Source organism: Scyliorhinus torazame, chromosome 4 (assembly GCF_047496885.1).
Source record: "Scyliorhinus torazame isolate Kashiwa2021f chromosome 4, sScyTor2.1, whole genome shotgun sequence".
Lineage (NCBI taxonomy): Eukaryota > Metazoa > Chordata > Chondrichthyes > Carcharhiniformes > Scyliorhinidae > Scyliorhinus > Scyliorhinus torazame.
Window position 1 is genome coordinate 307635534 of NC_092710.1, and position 24998 is coordinate 307660531.

The 24998-nt window shown below is 47.0% G+C and overlaps 1 protein-coding gene across 6 annotated transcripts in view; it reads right to left on the reverse strand.

The window, feature by feature from the left end:
- LOC140411055 (tyrosine-protein kinase Fyn) overlaps nt 1-24998 on the reverse strand; it is a 431995-nt gene that overhangs the window by 160146 nt on the left and 246851 nt on the right. For all 6 annotated transcript variants that reach the window (XM_072500049.1, XM_072500048.1, XM_072500045.1 and 3 more), the window contains one exon: nt 1514-1783. In XM_072500049.1, coding sequence (XP_072356150.1) covers nt 1514-1772 — 259 coding nt within the window. In that variant the 5' untranslated portion in view covers nt 1773-1783. The remainder of the gene's footprint in view (nt 1-1513; nt 1784-24998) is intronic.

Below are 24998 nucleotides of genomic sequence, written 5' to 3' on the forward strand. Positions count from 1 at the left end.
GTGCAGTAAACTCCAGCCTCTGTGTGAAAGCAGATTGCAAATGCCCAGGATCTCTCTGCATCCTGGAAACAGCTAGGAAATTAATTTTTGATTTCATGTTGGGGAAGGAGCTGCCACTTTCTCCCTCTGAGCATTAAAAGATCAATTGGCCATGAGGTGGAAGGACAATGTCTCCTTTACTGGGAGGAGGCATAGGCAACTTGAAACTAATCTGAGACTGAAATTAGGGGTACTATGATGTGCTTTGGGTGATGTCCAAGCTTAGCTGAATGGTCAGGTAGAGTTATTTCCAATCACTGAACATGAATGTTCTAAACATTCCAACTTTACCAACCTGTGTAATATTGTTTCAAACCCAGTTCTCCTAATGCTTCCTTCACATTGTTACGGTCTCTGTAGGGATCATTAATGTTTAGGGAAAGATATTTGAATTTCCAGTGACTGACTTGAAGGATCACTATGGCAAGATTAATTTTTAAGACTCTTACTGCAGCAAACCAACTAAAAGCAATATTGACTAAACACTATTTCAGTAGACCTGTTCTAATGTCAGAAAGGTTTCCCCATTTGACTTGTAAATGACTGAAAATTGAATATTTTGTCCCTTAGGTGGACATTTCATTCTCAAGAGCCAGTCCAAAACTATTCTCAGTTTCCAATGGCTTATTTTTTTCTCCTTTTCCAGCCAAATAACTTCTAATCTTGGAACTAATTTCCATGGTCAGGGTTACTCTGGAAATTTCTTCATCCAACCAAAGCTAGGCAAGTGGGTCAGCCTTGTTAAAATCCCCATGGACTTGGTCTCTTCAATCAGATAGAAAGCTCCCACCTTCATTGAGTATGATGAACAGCAGAGTCTTACTCTTGCTGTCTCTCAAAGGCTAATCAATGCCAAAATAAAAGGCAAAAGTGCGAATTAGCTGTACTCTGCACCTCCCAACTCCTTTCTATGATGAAATGAAATGGAAAGTTTAAATATAACCATTTATAAAACCTGACAACCCCAGGAGGCCAACACTCTATTCACTGTCAGCACAGCTGCACTGGTCAATGTTTACAGGTGTGCATATCTTGCACCATCTCAGTTTGATAACCTGGGCCACCTTAACTTTTGACAAACAAGCCAACCACGCTTGTTGTCGGGCAGAATTCAGAACAGGTCTCATGACCCTCTTCATTTTACCCTAAATTGAGAGTCTGAAAACATAAATCTTAAAAACGTCATATTTTCACAACATAAAAAGCTGCATTGATGTAGCACCTTCAAACGTAGTTAAACGTCCCACGGTATCTCATTAGAGCAAGCACATAGTATAGCAATGGTTTATACAGTACATTGTTAAAACGTTATTAGCTGGGCAACAACAAAACAAAGTTTGTTGTTCACCAGTTTATGCCATGTTCCTCACACAGAGCAAGGCTTTATTCCGGTGTAAAGGGGATTCAACATCAGGGGTACTGGTTAATCATTGAAGGAATGGAACCAGCTCAAAAGGTTGGGTGTTTCTCCTACCGGTTAGGCTACCTCCGCCCCGAGTACGCAGCGTTCCCGTGTGAGAGGAAGAATGAACTCCGCCAAAGACTGTCAGTGTTTGTCCACCGGTCCCATGGAAGCTGTTGTAATTCGGAATCCCCGTGACACCGAAGTTGGGATAATGCTGCGGAGAAGGGTCGGGTCCATAACGATAGCCTGGGTTCTGGGGAATGGAGCCTGACCTGTCATCCACCGCTGCTTTGGTTGTCTCTTTATCCTTGCATTGCACACAGCCCATTATCTAAACACCTGGGGAAATAAAATGAAGAGCAGTTTTAGAATCCAACGCCATTCACGCCAATAGTCAATCGTTTGGTAGGGCGGATGTATTTTTGACCATTGTCGGAGGCACTGAAATTCGATATATCTCCATTAGATTTATGGGGCTAAACATTTGCGAGGGCCAGATTTTCCAGCCCTTCCTGCCAGAGGGGTCTTCGGGTCCCGCTAAAGGCATCATCCCCGGGTGGGTTTGCCGGCGGCGAGCTACGGGAAATGCCATAGACATCATCGGAAGATCCCCCCTGGTGACCAATGACGAGCTGCCTGAGTCAATGGAGGAGGAGGAGGGGGGGGGGGGGGCTGAAGGAGAAGAGGGGGGAATCCCACCCACTGCTCCCAAAAGGACACAAGTCTGGGATTATGACCACTTTTGCTCACTTGAGCTTGCTAGTGGTTTTTTTTTCAAATTTAGAGTACGCAATTATTTTTTTCCCCCCAATTAGGGGCAATTTAGCGTGGCCAATCCACCTACCCTGCACATCTTTTTGGGTTGTGGAGGGTGAGACCCACGCAGACACAGGGAGGATGTACAAACCCCACAGGGACAGTCCGCGGCGCCGCGAGGCAGCAGTGCTAACCACTGCGCCACCGTGCCGCCCGGAGAACCTGCTAGTGTTAGTCGGAATAGTGCCATCATCACAGGAGGATTGGACAACATGCTGTCAGGGCAAACGGCATAATCTACACCTCATTATTCCCTTGCATTATGCTACCTGATTCTGGAGCAGGACAGAGGTCAGTCTCGACACTTCCTCAGAGACATGAGAATCTCATTCACATTTTGCATCATGCTTGTATTCACATTAATGTAATTAAGTCCTCAATTGGCCAAACAGAAACATGAAACAGAAATTTGATTCCACACATGTTTAGAATGAGACACATTGCCACCCATAATATTCACTCGGATCAAAGGAGTGAGAAGGGCCTTTTATGCACTGTATTTTTCTGTGATCCTGTAACATCGACCTGGCAAACCACATTCCAGTACATAACAGCACTGTAATACAGACAAGGCAATCCATATTCCAGTATGTAACAGCACTGTAATACAGACATGGCTATCCATTTTACAGTATGTAACAGCACTGTAACGTAGACACGGCAATCCACATTCCAATACGTAACACACTGTAGTACAGATTCTGCAATCCATATTCCAATATGTAACAACATATTGTTATGTGTTGCATACACGCCAATTCACATTCTAGTGTGTAACAGCACTGTAATGCAGACACAGTATTCCACATTCTACTGTGTAACAACATTAATACAGTCATGGCAATCCACATTCCAGTATGTAACTGCATTGTAAAATACATGCTACAACCAATATTCCAGAATATACCAGCACTGTAATAGAGACAAGTCAATCCACTTCATATTCTAGTATGTAACAGCATTGTAATTCAGACACAGCAATCCACATTACAGTATGCAACAGCACTTCAATACAGACAAGGCAATCCATATTCCAGTATGTAACAACACTGTAATACAGACATGGCATTAAATATTCCAGTATATACCAGCACTGTGATACAGACAAGGCAATCCACTTCAAGTTCCTGTCTGCAACAGCACTGTAATATAGACACGACAATCAACATTCCAGTACGTAACAGTACTCAAATACAGACAGAGCAATGCATATTCTATGTAACACACTAATTCAGACAAGGCAATCCATAATCCAATACGTAACAACACTACAATACAGACACGGCAATCCTTATTCCAGCATGTAACAGCACTGTAATACAGACAAGGCAATCCATATTCAGTATGTAACAGCACTGTAATACAGACATGGCTATCCATATTCAGTATGTAACAGCACTGTAATACAGACAAGGCAATCCATATTCAGTATGTAACAGCACTGTAATACAGACAAGGCAATCAATATTCCAATATGTAACAGCGCTGTAATACAGACACAGCAATCATTATTACAGTAAGTAACAGTACTGTAATACAGACACGGTAATCCATATTCCGCTATGTAACAGCACTGTAATACAGATAAGACTATCCATTGTGGGGAGGCAGGGGTGTAGTGTTATTGTCACTTCGCGATTCAGGGCAAGATCTGGGGACCTAGATTCAAATCCCACCAATTAATTAAAACCTGGAATTAAAATTCTAACGGTAACCATGATAACATTGTCGATTGTCATAAAACCCCTTACGGTTTACTAATGTCCTTTAGGCAAGGAAATCTGCCATTCTTACTTGGTCTGGCCTACATGTGTCTCCATATCCACAGCAATGTGGTTGACTCTTATATGCCCTCTGAAACGGAGGGGTTAGAGTTGGGCAATAAATGCCACATCCTGTAAATTAATAAAAAAACACCCAGTGTGTAACAGCAGTGTAATATATATGAGTGTGTACTGTGGTAAAATGGACAGCGTCCTGACCTTTGGGCCAAATATAAAATTGGACCCTCCAAATTAAAAATTGCATATTCTAAATCAAATCACAATCAGCTCCAGGGATGGCCTGATGGGAATTCAAACTTGGCCAAGTTCAAATACACTGAATGCAGACACACTGCCAGGGCATGCCTGGACCCGTCAATCACCCACCAGGAGATTATCGCTCCTATTCAGATGGATCGATTGTTTTCGGTTGCCCAGATAAAACTAGACATTCTAGCATCCAGTTTCCCCACAGGTTATCCTGTATGGAGAGAGGTTACGCGCGAACAATACACCTAGGAATGGACCCCTGGGGTTGGGTTGCTGGTGTCCTGCAGAGTTGCAATCGGCAACACCATTGGGTATTGTGACCCCCGCCCAGAGACCTCATTGAGAATTTCTGGCAAGGCGAGAAGAGGGGTATCAAAATCGACCACCTAGGACCCTCCCCAGCAAAGACTCGCAGAGGTAGCAGAGAAGTCTGGATGCCCTGGGTGGCACGGTGGCGCAGTGGTTAGCACTGCTGCTTCATGGCGCTGAGGACCCGGGTTCAATCCCGGCCCCGGGTCACTGTTCGTGTGGAGTTTGCACATTCTCCCTGTGTCTGCGTGGGTATCACCCCCACAACCCAAAAAGATGTGCAGGTTCGGTGGATTGGCCATGCTAAATTGCCCCTTAATTGAAAAAAAATAAAATAATTGGGTGCTCTAAATTTAAAAAAAAGATTTGATGACCGACCAGAGACGGAAGGTAGCAGTGTGCGAGACCCACCTTCACGGACAAAGGCCCTGAGGAATGGAGACTCAGAGAATCGGACCTGCAGCTCAACTGAGTCCATCTGCGTGGGCAGTGTTAAGAATCTTGGGATCGTTTAGTATTGTTTTTGGATAATTTAAGAAAAGTAACTGATAAATAAATTTGGTAGAATCGTAAACTTGCGTTTGTCCTTTGTTCGTCTCGCAATCAGACGACAACTGGGTAAAACGTTTGAGGAATAATCTGGTGAAAGTGTCTGAGGTTTTACAAACAACAGTACACTTTCCAACAAACCTCGACTTTCAGTAAAGGAATCTCTGCTTCTATCACATCTTGCGATCCAGCGTTTTACTTTTTTCAAAAAGAGAGCACCATTTTCCTGTCAAGTGGTCAAGTTCACTGTTGGCTTCAATTCAATTGTGTCAGAAAATTAATCAGGAAATTGCAGAATTTTGGACCCAAGAGAAATGTATTACATATTATAAAACAGGGTTTTAAAGAGTGCTTGTTAGAGGGTGAGGGGAGTCACAATATTGTACTGTTGATGCAGTCACATTGCTCAGCTCTTTTATTACAAAACAAAATCCAATCATTTGCTATTCTGCATAATTGCAGACAATATTCCGTCACTGCACAATTGTATTGTTGCAAATAGGTGTTGCCCCAAACCCAACATTCTGATAAAACAACCCTAAACCTGTCTCGATGAGAGAGGGTTAACGGTGTTATGATGAGGGTGAACTAGATTGCTTATTGATCAGGTACACTACTGTGTTTGTGAATGTCCAAATTCAATCTGGGTGTTAAAAACCAGAATGTTACCTCAGCATTTCTGAGACACTTTATTAATAGGCTAGAAATGCAAAGTTACAGTTCTCTGGGAGCCTGTGCTCACATTCATGAGAGGCCACAAATCATTTCCTGCCCAGCGGGAGAGGGAGGGGGAGAGAGAGAGAGAGCGAGAGAGAGAACTCACTCTGGCTTACATACAATGTTGCATTCTGGTTTTAAAAAGGAACAGATTATCTGCCATTGGCCGTGAAACAAACGCACTCAACTAATCAAAAAATGGTCACAGCACAGAGCGAGGCCAGTTGAGTATGTGCTGGCAAAGATTACATTGCTCCCATCCAAGAGTGGGACTTTAATCCATGATCTTCCGATTCAGAGGCAAGAATGCTGTACCGAGCCATAGCTGACGCACGCCAAATGGTTGGAGAACATTTGGTCTAGTTGAACGTTACTCCTGTGGCCTTCCGCACCAGGAAACCAGTACTACCCCCCCAGCTCAAAATAATCCCCATCCTCTGCCAAAGCCAGGATTGAACCGGGGATCTTCAGATCTTCAGTCGAACGCTGTCTTAACGGGCTCCGTTTCGGGTCAGTGAGTTTTAGAGGGGAAGAAAGGATTGTTCGATTTTTTTTCAGCTCCACTGACATCTGGGAACTCTGTGGCAAAGATTAGAGAGCTGTCCCACAAAATATTCAGGAAACTCCCACATTGTTCAGGCAGTGTCTCAGATTGCTCCATCACGGATATGAAAGTAGGTGGTTGAGATAGGACCAGTACCACATCGAGATAGGATAACGTTATTCGGTGTAAGTAAAGTCTCGAACACTAGAATCAAACTAAACTAGGAAATAAGATCAGATGGCATGCAGTTGAATTGGAAAAGAACACTTTCATTTATGCTTAATTTCTTACACCCTTGCGATACTCCAAAGATTAAAGTACTTCACAGCCATCAGTTACAGAGTTTGCCATTGTTTAGTTGGCAAATACAACATGAGGAACGACCAGTTGCTAATTTTTTGACAATGTGTGCAAACGCTAGCTGGATGAAGACAGAACTTCCCATTGTCTCACCTGTATCCTAAAATCCTCAACATCCACTACCTGAACAGGCAAAGTTGGCGCAGAATTAGGATCAATTTCTCCTGTGCTTGCCCCAATTTCTGCCTCTTCTCTCTCTCCCTCCATCCACCCCCCCCCCCCCCCCCTCCAAAATCCTTAACTCCTCACCCTCAAAAGCACTAATTTCTCCTGGAGTATAACACCATGGATGAAAAGAGTGGCAACACGAGTGGACAAGGTAGTCAAGCGAGCATATGGAATGCTTGCCTTCATTGGACGGGGCATCGAGTATAAAACCTGGCAAGTCATGCTACAGTTGTATAGAACCTTGGTAAGGCCGCACTTGGAATATTGCGCACAATTCTGGTCGCCACACTACCAGAAGGATGTGGAGGCTTTGGAGAGGATGCAGAGGAGGTTTACCAGGATGTTGCCTGTTCTGGAGGGTGTTAGCTATGCGGAGAGGCTGAATAGACCCGGACTGTTTTCATTAGAACGACGGAGGTTGAGGGGTGACCTGATAGAGGTCTACAAGATTATGAGGGACATGGATAGAGTGGATGGGCAGGCACTCTTTCCCAGGGTGGAGGGGTCAGTCACCAGGGGGCATAGGTTTAAGGTCTGTGGAGCAAAGTTTAGAGGAGATGTGCGAGGCAGGTTTTTTTACACAGAGGGTGGTGAGTGCCTGGAACACGTTGTCGGGGGGGGGGGGGGGTTGTGGAAACAGATACATTAACGGTGTTCAAAAGGCATCTTGACAAACACATGGACAGGGTGGGTATAGAGGGATACGGCACAAGGAAGTGCTGAGGGTTTTGGCCAAAGGTGGTATCGTAACCGGTATGTGCTTGGAGGGCCGAAGGGCCTGTCCTTGTGCTGCACTGTTCTTTGTTCCTTTAATTCCTTCTCCTTCATTCTATCGCGAGCTTTGATGGCTGATGCAGCAGTTTAATATGTCGTGGGGCATGGGGAAACCAATCGAATGTTATCCCAACCCGATCATGCGATTACTTGCCACCAGGGTCATTAGGATCTTTCTGAGCCTTATTGCCTCTGAATCAGGGAGCTGAGGGCTAATTGTAGAAGCAGCTTTAATGTGATACCTTCTGCTCATGTGATTAACATATATGGTGCGCAGGTTACTCTCCAACAGTTTAAGATGTAATCACACACACAAATGAGCATTCATAACTTGCCTTTATATAAAACCTTTTAACGTAACAAAAAGACCCAAGGTGTTTTGCGCGTGTTTTATACATTTACAGTCATATCATTTATCTGGTTTGTTTGTTGTATTATTTGTAACAGGCAGTATCAAATAACAGACTTCCATTCGCAAACAGCGAGAGGGTTTGAGGGCCTCGGTAAGCGTTGTGGCTGAAGTCTAGATAATGCAGGGAAGCAGCTCCATTGACACTCTTGTGTCACAATCAGGGCAACCTAGGAATTGAGGCCAGAGGCTCATTTTCCACTCCAGAAATCTGGGCACATAACCCATGCTTTCACTTCAATGTAGTGCTGCACTGTTGGAAGTACTGTCTTCCTGATGACATGTTAAACCAAGGCCCCATCTGCCCTCAGTGGGAACAACTTCCAAGGGCACAGTGGTTAGCACTGCTGCCTCACAGCGCCAGGGTCCCAGGTTCAATTCCAGCCTTGGGTGACTGTCTGTGTCTGTGTGGAGTTTGCACTTTCTCCCCGTGTGTGCGTGGGTTTCCTCCGGGTGCTCCGGTTTCCTCCCACAGTCCAAAGATGTGCAGGTACGGTGAGGTTATGGGGATGGGGCGGGAGAGTGGGCCTTGGTAGGGTGCGCTTTCAGAGGGTCAGTGCAGACTCTATGGGCCGAATGGCTCCTTCTGCACTGTAGGAATTCGATGGAAAAAGGGCTATTGTCCTTAAAATCCTGGCCGATATTTACCCCTCGACCATTACATTTTATAAAAGTCCTTCATTACGGTGCCAAAGACCCGGGTTCGATCCCGGCCCTGGGTCACTGTCCGTGTGGAGTTTGCACACTCTCCCCATGTCTGCGTGGGTTTCACCCCCACAACCCAAAGCTATGCAGGGTAGGTGGATTGGCCACGCTAAATTGCCCCTTAATTAAGTCCTTCATTGTCCATAAAGCGCCTTGGCACATAAATGCCAGTCTTTCTTTCCTTCTGAACCCTCAACAGTTGTTTTGTGCCAGGAAGCCTTGTACACACCTGCTTCAGCCTCAATTTCTTCATCTCAGGCTTTCTGTTGAACCACAAGCTTGAGGCGGTTGTTCAGCGTGAGCCTGAAGTTGCAGGAAAGCACCGTCCTGAATCCTGAGCAATTGCAAACATTCCATTGTCGGCCAGGTAACTTTGCCACAAGGCCCCGTCTCCTGCTGAGTCCTGTAGGCCTTTAATGGAACTTTGAGTGATGGCCTGTCAGACCAAGATCAGCTGGTGAGCGCACTAGCCTCACCGCTAGGCACATCCTGTCACCATAGGTTCAGCAAGTTCAAGCAGCTTCACACCCGAGGCTCAAGAGAAAGGTAGATTGAAAGTTAAATCAACCACCAAATCAGTGCACGAGAGCGCAAACTACACAAATACACCCATCAGCACAAACAAAATGAGCAGTGAAACCACTCACCTCCATCTGGCCTCCAGAGATGCCTAACCCTGCTTTAGGATCCATGTCCTTATTATATTCAGTTTAATAAATACCATTAGCCTCAGAATGCGTATTCACATTTATCATTTCATGGGGTGGCTTCACCTGTTCTCTCTTGCTACACATTTTCAGTTTTATTTTAACCCGTTATCTGCAGTAAGGGAACCTCACCGTTAGAAATCACTTGTCCGCTAGAGTTGGAATATATCACATTCTTCCTTAACTAAACACAATCAACAATCCAAAGCTGCTGATTTTAATGGGGAACGTACTCAAAGTGATAGGCTAAGCATGGCGGAGAGGTCAGCATGGGGTCCCGGCTCATTGTAACAACCAGGCCGCTTTCGGATATGACCGTGGTACATGTACACATACACATAACTGTGGGCAGCACGGTAGCTCAGTGGGTAGCACTGTTGCTTCACAGTTCCAGGGTCCCAGGTTCGATTCCCAGCTTGGGTCACTGTCTGTGTGGAGGCTGCACGTTCTCCCTGTGTGTGCGTGGGATTCCTCCGGGTGCTCCCGTTTCCTCCCACAGTCCAAAGAGGGCAGCACGGTAGCATTGTGGATAGCACAAATGCTTCACAGCTCCAGGGTCCCAGGTTCGATTCCCAGCTTGGGTCACTGTCTGTGCGGTGTCTGCACGTTCACCCCATGTCTGCGTGGGTTTCCTCCGGGTGCTCCGGTTTCCTCCCACAGTCCAAAGATGTGCGGGTTAGGTGGATTGGCCATGCTAAATTGCCCATAGTGTCCAAAATTGCCCTTGGTGTAGGGTGGGGTTACTGGGTTGTGGGGATAGGGTGGAGGTGTGGACCTTGGGTAGGGTGCTCTTTCCAAGAGCTGGTGCAGACTCGATGGGCCGAATGGCCTCCTTCTGCACTGTAAATTCTATGATATCTATGTGCGGGTTAGGTGGATTGGCCATTCTAAATTGTCCTTAGTGTCCAAAAAAGATTAACTGGGGTTACTGGGTTAAGGGGATGGGGTGGTGGAGGTGTGTGCTTGAGTAGGGTGCTCTTTCCAAGAGCCGGTGCAGACTCGATGGGCCGAATGGCACTGTAAATTCCATGATTCTATGAATTGTACTTAATGCATGGATGGCTCTTTTCAGTCTTCCTGAGACTTAGATAATTGAAAACGTGTTCCAAGAAACTGTGCAAAGAGAAGCTCAGCAAATATAGACAAGTCAGGTTAACTTGGGAGGTGGGGGGAGCTTCAAGAAGCAATAATCCAGTAAATAATTAATAGTCACTTGGACATGTGTGGGTTAATTATGGAAAATCCGCATGGATTTCTTGAGGGGGAAATCGCGATTTAACAAATTTGGAGTTTTTGAAATGAAATGAAATGAAAATCGCTTATTGTCACAAGTAGGCTTCAAATGAAGTTACTGTGAAAAGCCCTTTTTGAAGAGATGAGAGAGAGGGTTGCAATGTAATTGATGTGGTGTATATGAACTTCCAAAAGGCATTTGATTGCTGAGCCACACAACTAAGCAAAGTTATAGCTCATAGAATAAAAAGGACATTTGCAACGTGGATATAAAAGTAGCTGAATAACAGGGAACAGAGTAGTGGTTAATGGATGTTTATCAGGATGGGGGAAGATTTGTAGTGGTGTTCCCCAGGGTATTGGGACCCCTGCTTTTCCTGATTTATATTAATGACCTAGACCTTGGTGTACAGGGCACAATTTTGAAGTTTGTGGATGATACAAAAATTGGAAGCAAGGTGTGAGGAGGATAGTGTAGAACTTCAAAAGGACAGGTGACAAGTTGGTGGAGTGGACAGACAGGTGGCAGATGAAGTTCAGTGCGGTGAAATGCAAAGTGATTAATTTTGGTAGAGGAATACGAAATAAAGAGTACAATCCTGAGGGGGGTGCAGGAGCAGAGTGTATATGTGCAGAAGTCATTGCAGGTGCCAGGACAGGCTGAAAATGCAGTTAATAAAGCATCAGTATCCTAGGCGTTATTAATAGAAACACAGAGTATTAGAGCAAGGAGGTTATGTTGAACTTGTAGAAGACACTAGTTTGGCCTCGGCTGGAGAACTACATTCACACGTTCGGAAGGATGTGAAGACAGGAGAGTGCAGAAAAATTCATGAGAATGGTTCCAGGGGAACATTCAGTCACAACTCCCAGGCTGTAGGATTCCTTCTGGGGAGTCACTTTAACTTTTATTAACCTTCACTTCAAAAAGAACAGCCTCAGGCCTATGTAATTCATATTTGTGTCCATCTCCACCAGAACGACTAACAGCCTTTCTGAGATAAGAGATTTCAAAAAAGGTTTTTTTAACCAACTGACCCAGTCTGCAGCTGGTGCTGGATTGGACTTTCTTTGCAACTCAAACTGGCTGTGCAGAGAGATAAGTCTTTACTCTGGACCTTCAGAAATAATCCATCAGGTGAGAGAGAAATCAGAGCGGTGACTCTCCAGCTTCTGTTCAAAATGAAACCAGTAGCAAAACACAGTCCCACAGAGGAAGAAACATTCCAGAACAGTCAGAACCAATCAGCATCGAATATCAGCTAAGACGCAGCAATTGTAAAACAGTTCATTGGCCGCCAGTCAAGTCCATCAAGAGGTGTCATCACTGATGTCAGACCAAACAGCACCTTCTGTTGGAGCATCCTTTTTTTTAAATTAAAGGTAAAGTTCAACTTAAAGGCATAGGTCCCATTAATTGTCCAGGTACAAAAATTGAAATAGCAGAATAACATAAATTAAAGGGGAAAACAAATGACATACAGAGATTAACAGGATCACCCTTACAACATCAAAAAGCTCAGATGTGGGATGTTTGCTGATGATTGCACAATGTTTAACACTGTTCATGACTCCTTCAATACTGACACAGCCAGTTTCTATATGCAGCAAGACCTGGTCAACATTCAGGTTTGGGCTGATAAGTGGATGGTACTACCTCCCATAGATAAATGCCACCTGGTTGATTTGGAGTGCCAGAAAATGACCATTGCCAATGAGAGTATCTAACCAACTCCCCTTGACAATAAAGATTATTATTATGGCATTACCATTGCTGAATCCCTCACTATCAAAATCCTGACCGGTTACCATGGGCAAAGGTCTGTGTCAAGTAGCTCACCTCCCGAGAATGGCATGGTGGCACAGTGGTTAGCACTGCTGCCACACAGTGCCAGAGATCTGGGTTCAATTCTGGCCTTGGGCCACTGTCTGTGTGGAGTTTGTATTTCCCCCCCCCTCCCTGTGTCTGTTTCACCTCCGGGTGCTCCGGTTTCTTCCCACAGTCCAAAGATGTGCAGGTGCGGTGGATTGGCCATGATAAATTGCCCCTTAGTCCAGGGATGTGCAGGTTAGGTTAGAGGGGATAGGGCAGAGTAGATGAAGGAGTGGATCTGGGTAGGGTGGTCTTTCGGAGGGTCGGTGCAGACTCAATGGCAGAATGACCGCCTCCTGCAATGTAGGGATTCTATGTCTCCCCAGAGCCTGCCCACAGGCTACAAGTCAGGAGTATAATGGAACTATCCCACTTGCCTGGATGAGTGCAGCCCAGGACAATGCAGCCCATTTGATTGGCACACACACATGATCTGCCACTTTAAGAAATACCACCCTCCACCACCGAAGCAGTGGCAACAGCCTGTAACTTCTTTCAGGCACACTGCAGCAACTTCCAAACCCACAACGCCTACCACCTCGAAGGACATGGGCAACAGACGCATTGGAACACCATCACCTGCAAGTCCCCCTCCAACATACACACCATTGTGACTTGGAAATATATCACCATTCCTTCATTGTCGCTGGACAAAATTATGGAACTTGCTCCCTAATAGCACAGTAGATCACTCCTACACTACATGGACTGCAGCAGCTTAAGGCGATGGCTCACCACCACCTTGACAAGGGCAATTAGGGATGGGCAATAAATACTGGCCTAGTCAATGATGCTCACATCCAGTGAAATAAATAAATCTGGTGCTATGGATGTTGTGTGTGTTGCCCTATCCCAAACCATCAGCCTCTCCAGTCCTTCCCCACTTGAAAAACTAATGCACATTGTGTTGCTTATTTAGGGATGGTTGGCGTAGTGCTTCACAAAGACCACAGTTCAGCTTTTACTTAAACAAAGCTATGATTTTATATACACTACTAAACAGGGTTTCGGCACTTAGTCCTTTAGAATACAGAATTGATCAATAACATCTAACTATACTCATCTACTGCTAATCTCACTACTGGTATAAACTATAAGCTAACCTTCTCACACTAACTGCTCTTTTGACCTTCACTAGCTGTCACCTGCATACACTCGTCGCCTGCATATACCCCTCCCCGAAGGTCTAGCACAGTGTTTTTTCAAACTTTTTATTCCCTGGGGACCATTTTTGCCAACCGGCCGACCTTCGCGACCCACGCCGGCCGACCTTCGCGACCCACGCCGGCCGACCTTCGCGACCCACGCCGGCCGACCTTCGCGACCCACACCGGCCGACCTTCGCGACGCACCATTTTCTCTTACCTTTAATGTGAGAGATGCGCCTGCTTGGTCCTGATTTACTTATTTGCTGCTAACAAAATGAAGGATTCGCAATCGCCCCAAAAGCACTCGGGATGCGTGACCTGCTCTCTGCCTCACTTCAGGCAGGAAGATTGTATTAAATGTAAAAAAAGAATCTTCTCCTACGTCAGCGCGCTGACGTCAGGAGGAGACGGTGCTTCTCGCTGGGCTCCGCGCATGCGCACCGATGAGCGGACAGGCATGCTAGTGCACCCGCATTCTTTTAGCTGGTCGCCGCATCATTTTTAAAGCCGCTCGCAGCCGGCATTTTTAAAAGCCGTCCGTGCATGAATTCCCGTGATTGGGAATGCCGCGATGGATGGCTCCACGACCCTCCCGCGACCCACCTGCGGTTCGCGACCCCCAGTTTGAAAATGCCTGGTCTGGCATCACTGCTTTAGATAGTTGTATATGATAGTTGCCTACTCATGACACTACATTAACCCTTGCATGCTGATAGTTATGATAATACCACACAAATCCCAATGCCAAAACAAACCAGCCGAGCCAGACTGCTTTGGAGGCAGCTGATCCTTCATAACTCCAAGAGCCGAGGTCACCAGCCATGTGCGTCTGTAATTTTAATGGTTTTGTACGGGCCTCTAACTGTGGATTGTGTAGGGTGGTGAATCGTACAGTCTGATTCTGAACTCTGGGGCCAGTCAGACGGTCTGGAACGTCCTTTCCCTGTTCTGTACATTCTCACTTCTTTCGGAATAATGCTTTTGTGTTAAAAATAGAAACAAGGGCATTTATGTGCAGAGCCACAAGAGTTGGGTGAGATCCTGAATGAATATTTCTCATCGGTATTCACGGTGGAGAAAGGCATGGATGTTAGGAAACTAAGGGAAATAAATAGTGATGTCTTGAGAAGTGTGCATATTACAGAGGAGGAGGTGCTGGAAGTCTTAAAGCGCATCAAGGTAGATAAATCCCCGGGACCTGATGAAATGTATCCCAGGATGTTGTGGGAGGCTAGGGAGGAAATTGCGGGTCCCCTAACCGAGATATTTGAATCATCGGCAGCCACAGGTGAGGTGCCTGAAGATTGGAGAGTGGCGAATGTTGTGCCCTTGTTTAAGAAGGGCAGCAGGGAAAAGCCTGGGAACTACAGACCGGTGAGCCTAACGTCTGTAGTAGGTAAGTTGCTAGAAGGTATTCTGAGAGACAGGATCTACAAGCATTTAGAGAGGCAAGGACTGATTCGGGGCAGTCAGCATGGCTTTGTGCGTGGAAAATCATGTCTCACAAATTTGATTGAGTTTTTTGAGGGAGTGACCAAGAAGGTAGATGAGGGTAGTGCAGTAGACGTTGTCTACATGGACTTTAGCAAAGCCTTTGACAAGGTACCGCATGGTAGGTTGTTGCAGAAGGTTAAAGCTCACGGGATCCAGGGTGAGGTTGCCAATTGGATTCAAAATTGGCTGGACGACAGAAGGCAGAGGGTGGTTGTAGAGGGTTGTTTTTCAAACTGGAGGCCTGTGACCAGTGGTGTGCCTCAGGGATCGGTGCTGGGTCCACTGTTATTTGTGATTTATATTAATGATTTGGATGAGAATTTAGGAGGCATGGTTAGTAAGTTTGCAGATGACACCAAGATTGGTGGCACAGTGGATAGTGAAGAAGGTTATCTAGGATTGCAACGGGATCTTGATCAATTAGGCCAGTGGGCCGACGAATGGCAGATGGAGTTTAATTTAGATAAATGTGAGGTGATGCATTTTGGCAGATCGAATCAGGCCAGGACCTACTCAGTTAATGGTATGGCGTTGGGGAGAGTTATAGAACAAAGAGATCTAGGAGTACAGGTTCATAGCTCCTTGAAGGTGGAGTCGCAGGTGGACAGGGTGGTGAAGAAGGCATTCGGCATGCTTGGTTTCATTGGTCAGAACATTGAATATAGGAGTTGGGACGTCTTGTTGAAGTTGTACAAGACATTGGTACGGCCACACTTGGAATACTGTGTGCAGTTCTGGTCACCCTATTATAGAAAGGATATTATTAAACTAGAAAGAGTGCAGAAAAGATTTACTAGGATGTTGCCGGGACTTGATGGTTTGAGTTATAAGGAGAGGCTGGATAGACTGGGACTTTTTTCCCTGGAGCGTAGGAGGCTTAGGGGTGATCTTATAGAGGTCTATAAAATAATGAGGGGCATAGATGAGGTAGATAGTCAACATCTTTTCCCAAAGGTAGGGGAGTCTAAAACTAGAGGGCATAGGTTTAAGGTGAGAGGGGAGAGATTCAGAAGGGCCCAGAGGGGCAATTTCTTCACTCAGAGGGTAGTGAGTGTCTGGAATGGGCTGCCAGAGGTAGTAGTAGAAGCGGGTACAATTGTGTCTTTCAAAAAGCATTTAGATGGTTACATGGGTAAGATGGGTATAGAGGGTTATGGGCCAAGTGCGGGCAACTGGGACTAGCTTAATGGTAAAAACTGGGCGGCATGGACTGGTTGGGCCGAAGGGCCTGTTTCCATGCTGTAAACTTCTATGATTCTATGATTCTAGCTAATGCCCCATGCTGGTCAAGTGTGGCAAGTCAGATGATGAGCTGTTTTGTGAGGAAAAGGCCATGCAAACAATCTGCTGGTAAAACACAACGTTGTACTTTTAAGTCTGTTAAGCAAATGGCATCCAATTGGAATGTGGAGGAAAACAGCCTTCTCTATTCATTGCTGATGGGTGACTGGGGGACACCTCATAGTAATGTTTTTTTAAAAAATGTTTTATTCAAGGCATTTTCACATACACACACAAAAATCAGAAGAACAGAACTGCGTAAACAAACGCACCCACCTGCACCCCCCCCCGCCAACATCAACCCCCCACCACATCTCGCCTTCCCCATTTGGACTCCCTTGCCCTCCTCCCCAAACCTCCCCCCCCCCCCCCCCTTACTGACCCCTCAATCCTCCTTGAAGAAATGGATAAACAGCTTGCACATCCGAGTGAACCCCTCTGCCGACCCCCCTCAGAGCCAACTTGACCTTCTCCAGCCTCAGGAGTTCCGCCAGGCCGCTCACCCACACCTCCGTTTTCAGCGGCTCCTTGTCTTGCCACCCTAACAATATCCGTCTGCGGGCTGTCAGGGAGGCAAAGGCCAAAACGTCGGCCTCTCTCACCCCCTGGGTCTTCTGACACCCCAACGCGCCCAGAACATGTGGACGTGAATCACAGGCCCCCACCATGCCATGGTAATGTTAAGGTGGATCAATAGCCTAGTGGCTATGTTACTGGATTGGTAGTTCAGAGGCCTACGTGAGACACACGGGAAGTGGGTTAACATCAGACCCACAGCAGCTAGGAAATTTAAGTTCAATTAATTCAATAAATATGGAATGAAAGGCTAGTCTCGGTATTAGTGACAATCGAGCTATAGTACGTCTGGAGGGGGAGGGGGGTGGGGGGAAAGAGGATAAAGCAGGAGGAGAAAAAAGTAAATATGAATTATCTTGTACATTTTGGGATCATAGAGTCATAGGGGTTTACAGCATGGAAAGTGGCCTTCGACCCAACTTCTCCACTCCGCCTAGTTTTTACCACAAATCTAGTCCCCATTGCCTGCATTTGGCCCATATCCCTCTATACGCATCGTACCCATATAACTGTCTAAATGTCTTTAAAAGACAAAATTGTACTTGCATCTACTACATCTCATTCCGGACACTCACCATCCTCTGGGTGAAAGAATTGCCCTCTAGTCCCATTTGTATCTCTCCCCTCTAGTGGATTGCAAAATCCTCCGGTCCCGCCATCGTCGCACACCTGCCGTGGTTTTTCCAGCGACGTGGGCGGAGTTCAATGGGAAATCCCATTGACAGCGACCAGAAGATCCCGCCACTGGCCTACAGTGGGTCACTGGAGGGTGGGTGGATGGGGGGGGGGGGAGAAGAGCAAAGGTATTTGCCCTTCGTGTCAGAGAATGACTGTTCAGCAGATGTCAAACAGTTCAGGGATGCTGGACCAAGCATTCACACCTTACCACAGAGATTCAATAAAAAGGCCAAACAGCCTCAATGAAGTCATCAGACTGACACAACTCTGAAACACAGACATGTTTGCACTCTTCATAGCAGCCACTGGAGTGTTTGTAAATGTAGGTAGATACCTACTCGGTTCTCAAATGCCACTTACTGTCATTAAGCTGAACATTTCATTCACACAGATCAGAAATATTTCAACATTTCCTGCAAACTGCATTCAACTTGCACAGAGAATCGCAATGATTTCCCTCCAATGGTGAACTGTCAGAGGAGCATTGAGTCATAGTGGACAAATCCCGAGAGATGGCCAAGATAGAATAAACGATTACATCAGACTTGGCATTGCAGATGCATCATTGATACTCAAAATATATACAGACTTATCTTGTATGTACACACACACAAACATGCACACATATTTGGATAATTTAGCAAATCAACTATTCGTAGAGGTCAAAAATGAGTACAACATGATCTGTGTTTGCAGGGGGCTCATATCACATCCCCTGCTCCTTCATTCCTTGCTGAAAAAAAGAGATTGTTTTACTGGCAATTCAAAATATATTTGGGTGGGGAGGGCGAGAGCAATAACGGGATGGTATCTTTTGTTTCAAGTTGTTGCAAACTGGGGAAAGAAACAAAATGAAGCCGGGTGGTGCCTCTGCCAATCAGGTGAGACTCCCTTCAGTCCCACCTCTGGAGATTTGCCTGCTGGCACTGTTAGGAGGTGATGCAATCCCACAAGTGTACATCCAAAACTCTAGCCTGAATGCACACACTTATTACCCAACTCTGGCGACATCATGCCCCAACTGAACCATACCCGTTGTTTTTCAAAATTGCCAACAGTGCCCATCTTTGAGGTGTTTTTTAAAAAATGTACATGTCACATGCCTCAAAGATTTCGCCTGATACTTTTCCGGCAGAATGTGCATCTTGTCTGAGACTTTTGCCCATTGGTATGGAGTCTGTGACAGCCCAATAAGTACCATCCTTCAAGTTTCAGCAGTGAGAGTGGCCATCAGTTATGCCAACACATACATCATGCATCAGGGAGAGAGCTCAAGAGGACAGCACGGTAGCACAGCGGTTAGCACTGTTGCTTCACAGTTCCAGGGTCCCAGGTTCGATTCCCGGCTTGGGTCACTGTCTGTGTGAAGTCTGCACGTTCTCCCAATGTCTGCGTGGGTTTCCTTCGGGTGCTCCGGTTTCCTCCCACAAGTCCCGTTAGGTAATTCAGACATTCTGAATTCTCCCTGTGTGTACCCGAACAGGTGCCGGAATGTGGCGACTCGGGGCTTTTCACAGTAACTTCACTGCAGTGCTAATGTAAGCCTACTTGTGACAATAAAGATTATTCTAAAAAGACGCACAGTCTTCCTAGCCGAAAGCATATTTTGCATTCTTTTCACTGATCTTTGAAATAGCAGCCAGCTTGTGCACAGGAAGATCCCACAAACAGCAGTGACCTAAATTCTTCAGGTAATCTTATTTTTCTGGTGTTGGTTCTGGACAAGGGCAGCAGGCACAGCTCCTTTTCCCAGATAATTCTTTTACATCCACCAAATGGTGCCTTGGTGCCAACATCTCACTTGATAGATGGCACCTTCAACAGTGCAGTACTCCTTCAGTACTGGACTGGATTTTATCGTCAGGTTTCCAGCTTGAACCGGTGACCTCCTGGCTCAGAGACAGCAGTGCTGCATTTGAGCCAAGGCTGTGCTGACTGGTTAAGAGCGCGAGTCCTAACAACACCTTGGGTGTTGCCATCGACCAGAAACTGTCGGTACAAGAGCAGGTCAGAAGCTAGGAATCCTATGGCAAGTAATTTACCTCCTGACACCCCCCCCCCCCTCCTCCCAACCCCCAAAAGCCTGCCACCATCTGCAAGGTATAGTTAGGAATAGTTCCCACTTGCCTGGATGAGTGCAGCTCCAACAACACCCAAGAAGCTCTACACAATGCAGGACAAAAATTAACCCGCTTGATTGGCACCCCTTCCACAAACATTCATTCGCACCACCACCGATGCAGTGGCATCCGAGTGTACCATCTACAAGATGCACTGCAGGAACTCACCAATGTTCCTTAGGCAGCACGTTCCAAACCCACGACCACTGCCACCTAGAGAGACAAGAGCAGCAGAATCATGGGGACACCACCACCTGGAAGCTCCCCTCCAAGCCACGCCAACTTGAAACGATATTGCTAATGCTTCACTGTCGCTGCCATCAAAATCCTGGAGCTCCCTCCCTAACGGCACTATGGGTGTATCAACACCGTATGGACGGCAGCCGTTCAAGAAGGTAGCTCATCACCACCTTCTCAAGGGAAATTGGGGATGGGCAATAATAGCCAACAACACCCATGAATGAGTAGGAAATCTTTCTTAGCCGATGCAGAGCAATTAAATCACCTCTGATAACTTAACTGACTTGCAGTTCAGCTACTCACTAGGTCAACTCTTTGTACCACTGGGGGTATTCGTGTATTAAAAACCCATGAAGAAAAAGCAATATTAAGCTGTCACATCATTTTTAATGTTGCTTTCAAATCTCACAAGGGCTGCATATTCAAAGCACTAAGTAAAGGGAAATAAATGAACGTGTCCCCAGGTTAGGATTTTCATCAACTGTGTTAACCCATTAAATTATTAATAAAACTGTCAGTACAAAACATGGCGAGAATACATCACCAAAATTAATTGCCAAACTACAACTGAAATTGTGAATGATGCTTTAAAAAAATTCCCCAGCAATGATACAAGCGGATTTTCATTTTAAGTCACCAAGACTTAGAAAGACTGAACAGCGCTTACTTCCACCCACCTCCTCACGTAAGCTCACATCTGACTGGAAATGCACAGACTGCAGTTAAATGGATAATCTTTCCATTTATTGATGGAATGTAGGCTTCATTGAAAATCGCTTGATAGTTGACCTGGAGCTGCTATTTCTGCAACAGAGATACCCATCTGCTGGAGCATTGCTCTCAACTGAGCAATGTGGGAGCAGGGAGCCAGCCACTGAACATTCCCCATCTTGGGTCACGCCAAGTAATAATAATAATTAATAATCACTTATTGTCACAAGTAGGCTTCAATTAAGTTACTGTGAAAAGCCCCTAGTCGCCACATTCGTCGCGACGCCTGTTCGGGGAGGCCGGTAGGGGAATTGAACCTGCGCTGCTGGGCTTGTTCTGCATTACAAGCCAGCTGTTTAGCCCACTGTGCTAAACCAGCCCCGGCAGGATAGAACGTGTTGGCCTTATCGACTGCCATTTTTTGGCTAACGAAGTTGCGATTATGATTAGTGGGCCAATCTTTTAAATAACCCAAAATGCTACCCCCCCCTAATTTGCTGGCTATAAATGCAAACTCAAGCAGCGGGGACAGCAGCCAAGAGATTATGGTACAGCACTCGCATGCGCTCAAATCCCACTTGAGCAAATTTTGAGATAGAGTTAAATAAATCAGTGGGTTGGGTCTTGTGGCACAGTGGGCAGTGCCCTTGCCTCTGGGCTCAAGTCGCACTCCCAGGAGGTGATGGACAAGGAAGGTATGCTCATAATATTGCTAAACTCCATGTTTATTGTGCACAGCAATGTCTCAATGACAGCAATGCAATGACGAACAAAACTGACCAAACACGCACGCACGCGCGCACGCCCGCGCACACACACGCACACAAACGTCCTTTACGGAAGGAAATTCAGCATCCTCACAGAGTCTTTATAACATGGAAAGAGACCCTTCGGCCCATCGTGCCTGTACCGGCCATCAAGCACCTATCAATTCTCATCCCATTTAACAGCACTTGGTCTGCAGACTTTTATTCTATGGCGTTTCAAGTGCTCAGTCTAAATACTTAAATATTGCGAGGGTTACCACCTCTACCATCCTTTCAGGCAGTGAGTTCCATATTCCCACCACCCTCTGGGTGAAAAGGATTTCCCTCAGATCCCTTCCAGATCTCCCCTTACCTAAAACCTATGACCTCTGGTTATTGACCACTCGACTAAAGGGAAAAAGGTGGATTTGCGTCGTGTGGTCACTGTACCCTAGCAGATCGAGGAGGAAATCATCAACAAAAAACAATTAGCAAGATGATCAGGACGGAAAATTGGGTAGCCCGCTGGAGGAGATTAGAGTCAAGAGAGCAGGATATGGAGCTCCCGAGTTTAGACTGGGCCCGAGATAGGGGAGGAAGAGAAAAACCGGGAGTTCATTCTCACCATCTGCCCTCATAAACAAGGGGTGGGATTCTCCACTCCCGTGCCGGTTGGGAGAATCGCCTGGGTCGCCGGATTTTCCCGCAATTCTCCCAAGCGGCGAGAACGGCCCCGCCGAGTTCCCCGTGGCGCAGGCCGGAGAATCGCCCGAGACACCCAAAATGGCGATTCTCCGGCACCCCTGCTATTCTCAGGCCCGGATGGGTCGAGCGGCCAGGCCAAAACGGCGGGTTCCCCCCGGCGCCGTCCACACCTGGTCGCTGCCGGCGGGAACAGTGCGGGAATGCTGGGGGGGGGGGCGGCCTGCAAGCGGGGGGAGGGGGGGGGGGGGGAGAGAGAGGGTGGATGCGCACCGGGGGGGGGCCTCAAATGGGGTCTGGCCCGCGATCGGTGCCCACCGATCGTCGGGCCGTCCTCTCTGAAGGAGGACCTCCTTTCTTCCGCAGCCCCGCAAGATCCGTCTGACATCTTCTTGCGGGGCGGACTCGGAGAGGACGGCAACCACGCATGCGCGGGTGACGCCAGTTATGCGGCGCCGGCCGCGTCATGTATGCGGCGCCGCCTTCACGTGGCGACAAGGCCTGGCGCATGTAAATGACGTGGCCCCGCTCCTAGCCTATTACCGGGCCCTGAATCGGTCGGGATAGGGGCCGTTTCGCGCCGTCGTGAACCTCGACGGCGTTCACGACGGCGTGGGCACTTCGGCGCAGGAGCGGAGAATCCCGCCCCCTGTCCCCAGGTAATTAACTGTGTGATTGGACATCCTCACCTTGACATGGCAATGAGGTTTCTCCAGCTGCACTGCACACACACAAATAAAATGACTGAGTACGAATAGAAATTGGTCAACAGCAACCTTGGCAATGCCCACTCGCCAATGCCGTTTCCCTGCCCCCCACCCTGAACAAAAAGGGGAAAAAAAGAAAACTAAGAAAGCAGCTGATTCGATTCGTGGCCAGTTCACAGGAACAGGAAAGTCATCGTCGAATGCCGGGCTGGGTCTAAATTTAACTGCACTTATCTGAGGGACAATTGTGGTGAGACTGGCCTGCTGCCCGAGAGATTAAGTTGGCGAGGGACTGCACTGGCACAAAGCCATGGTTTTAGGGACAGGCTCAATCAAAAACTCCTCCGCTGCAGCAAACGAGAACAAAATAGGGCCGGCTCGCCCTCCGAGCCTGAGCTGAAGATCACTCTGCTGCTTCCTGCTGGCTGGGGGCTGTGCAGGGGGCTGTGCAGGGGGTGTGCAGGGGGTGTGCTGGGGGCTGTGCAGGGGGTGTGCAGGGGGTGTGCTGGGGGCTGTGCAGGGGGTGTGCAGGGGGTGTGCTGGGGGCTGTGCAGGGGGTGTGCAGGGGCTGTGCAGGGGCTGTGCAGGGGGTGTGCAGGGGGTGTGCAGGGGGTGTGCAGGGGGTGGTTACCGGCACTGTCTTCAGATTCTAAACATCGCTTCTCTATTTCTAATATCGTGTGAGATTAACTACCGCAAATTGTCAGGTCTGAACTTCCACAACCTGCATGGTTTACTAACCTCCTCACATCAATTAGCCAAAACCCAAAAGGAAAACAACACGGAACAGTTTATAATGAGGGTCAAATGAGATCCACTTTGTTGCTGCTGCATGTTGAACCACTCGCTGTTACCATTTAGTGTTCAGCTACATCTCACCTCAACAAGACACGGCAGCAAACGCTGTGTTTTTACCCATTGTACCTTTCGCTGTGACCGAGTAAACTACCGCAAGGAGGTCAATGGATTGATGTACAAATTACAGCTGCTCCCAGTTTATTGTAAGCTGACAATTGCAATTTTCATCATGGTTAATGACTCTCCCCCCTCCCCTCACCAAAAAGAGCAACAAGTTTAGTTAAAAGGCAATACACTAACTTCATTGACCCACCAGGTACAGCTTCCCAATGTTTGAAGAGGCAGCCATATGTGCCAAGGCCTTGGTGGAATTGTAGGAGTCTGTCACCTGAGTGGAACGAAAGGCGAGTACTCAGCCCAACCACTAACTCCAGATTCAGCTGGCCAATTCCAGTTGCGCATCATGACTACTTTGCTTTGACCTCTGAAGGCAGAGGGGAAGGTTAATAGCGCGGTGATTACAAAAGCAGGGATGTCAGATTTGTATAGAACTTTGGTAAGGCCACAGCTAGTGTACTGTGTGCAGTTCTGGTCGCCACATTATAGGAAAGATGTGATTGCACTGGAGTGGGGGCAGAGGCGATTCACCAGGATGTCGCCTAGGACGGAACATTGAAGATATGAAGAGAGGTTGGATAGGCTTGGGTTGTTTTTGCTGGAGCAGGGAAGTCGGAGGGTGACCTGATCGAGGTGTACAAGATTATGAGGGGCATGGACAGGGTGGATAAGGAGCAGCTGTTCCCCTTAGTTGAAGGGTCAGTTACGAGGGGACACAAGTTCAAGGTGAGGGCAGGAGGTTAAGGGGGGATTTGAGGATAAATATTTTTACCCGGGAGTGTGGGGATGGTCTGGAATGCGCTGCCTGGGAGGGTGGGAGAGGCGGGTTGCCTCACATCCTTTAAAAAATACCTGGATGAACACTTGGCACGTCATAAAATTCAAGGCTATGGGCCAAATGCTGGCAAATGGGATTAGGCAGGTCAGGTGTCTTTCATGTGTCGGTGCAGACTCGATGGGCCGAAGGGCCTCTTTTGTGCTGTATTATTCTGTAATACTCACGTTAAAGGTGAACACCAATTTTTGGATAGCGAAGGCC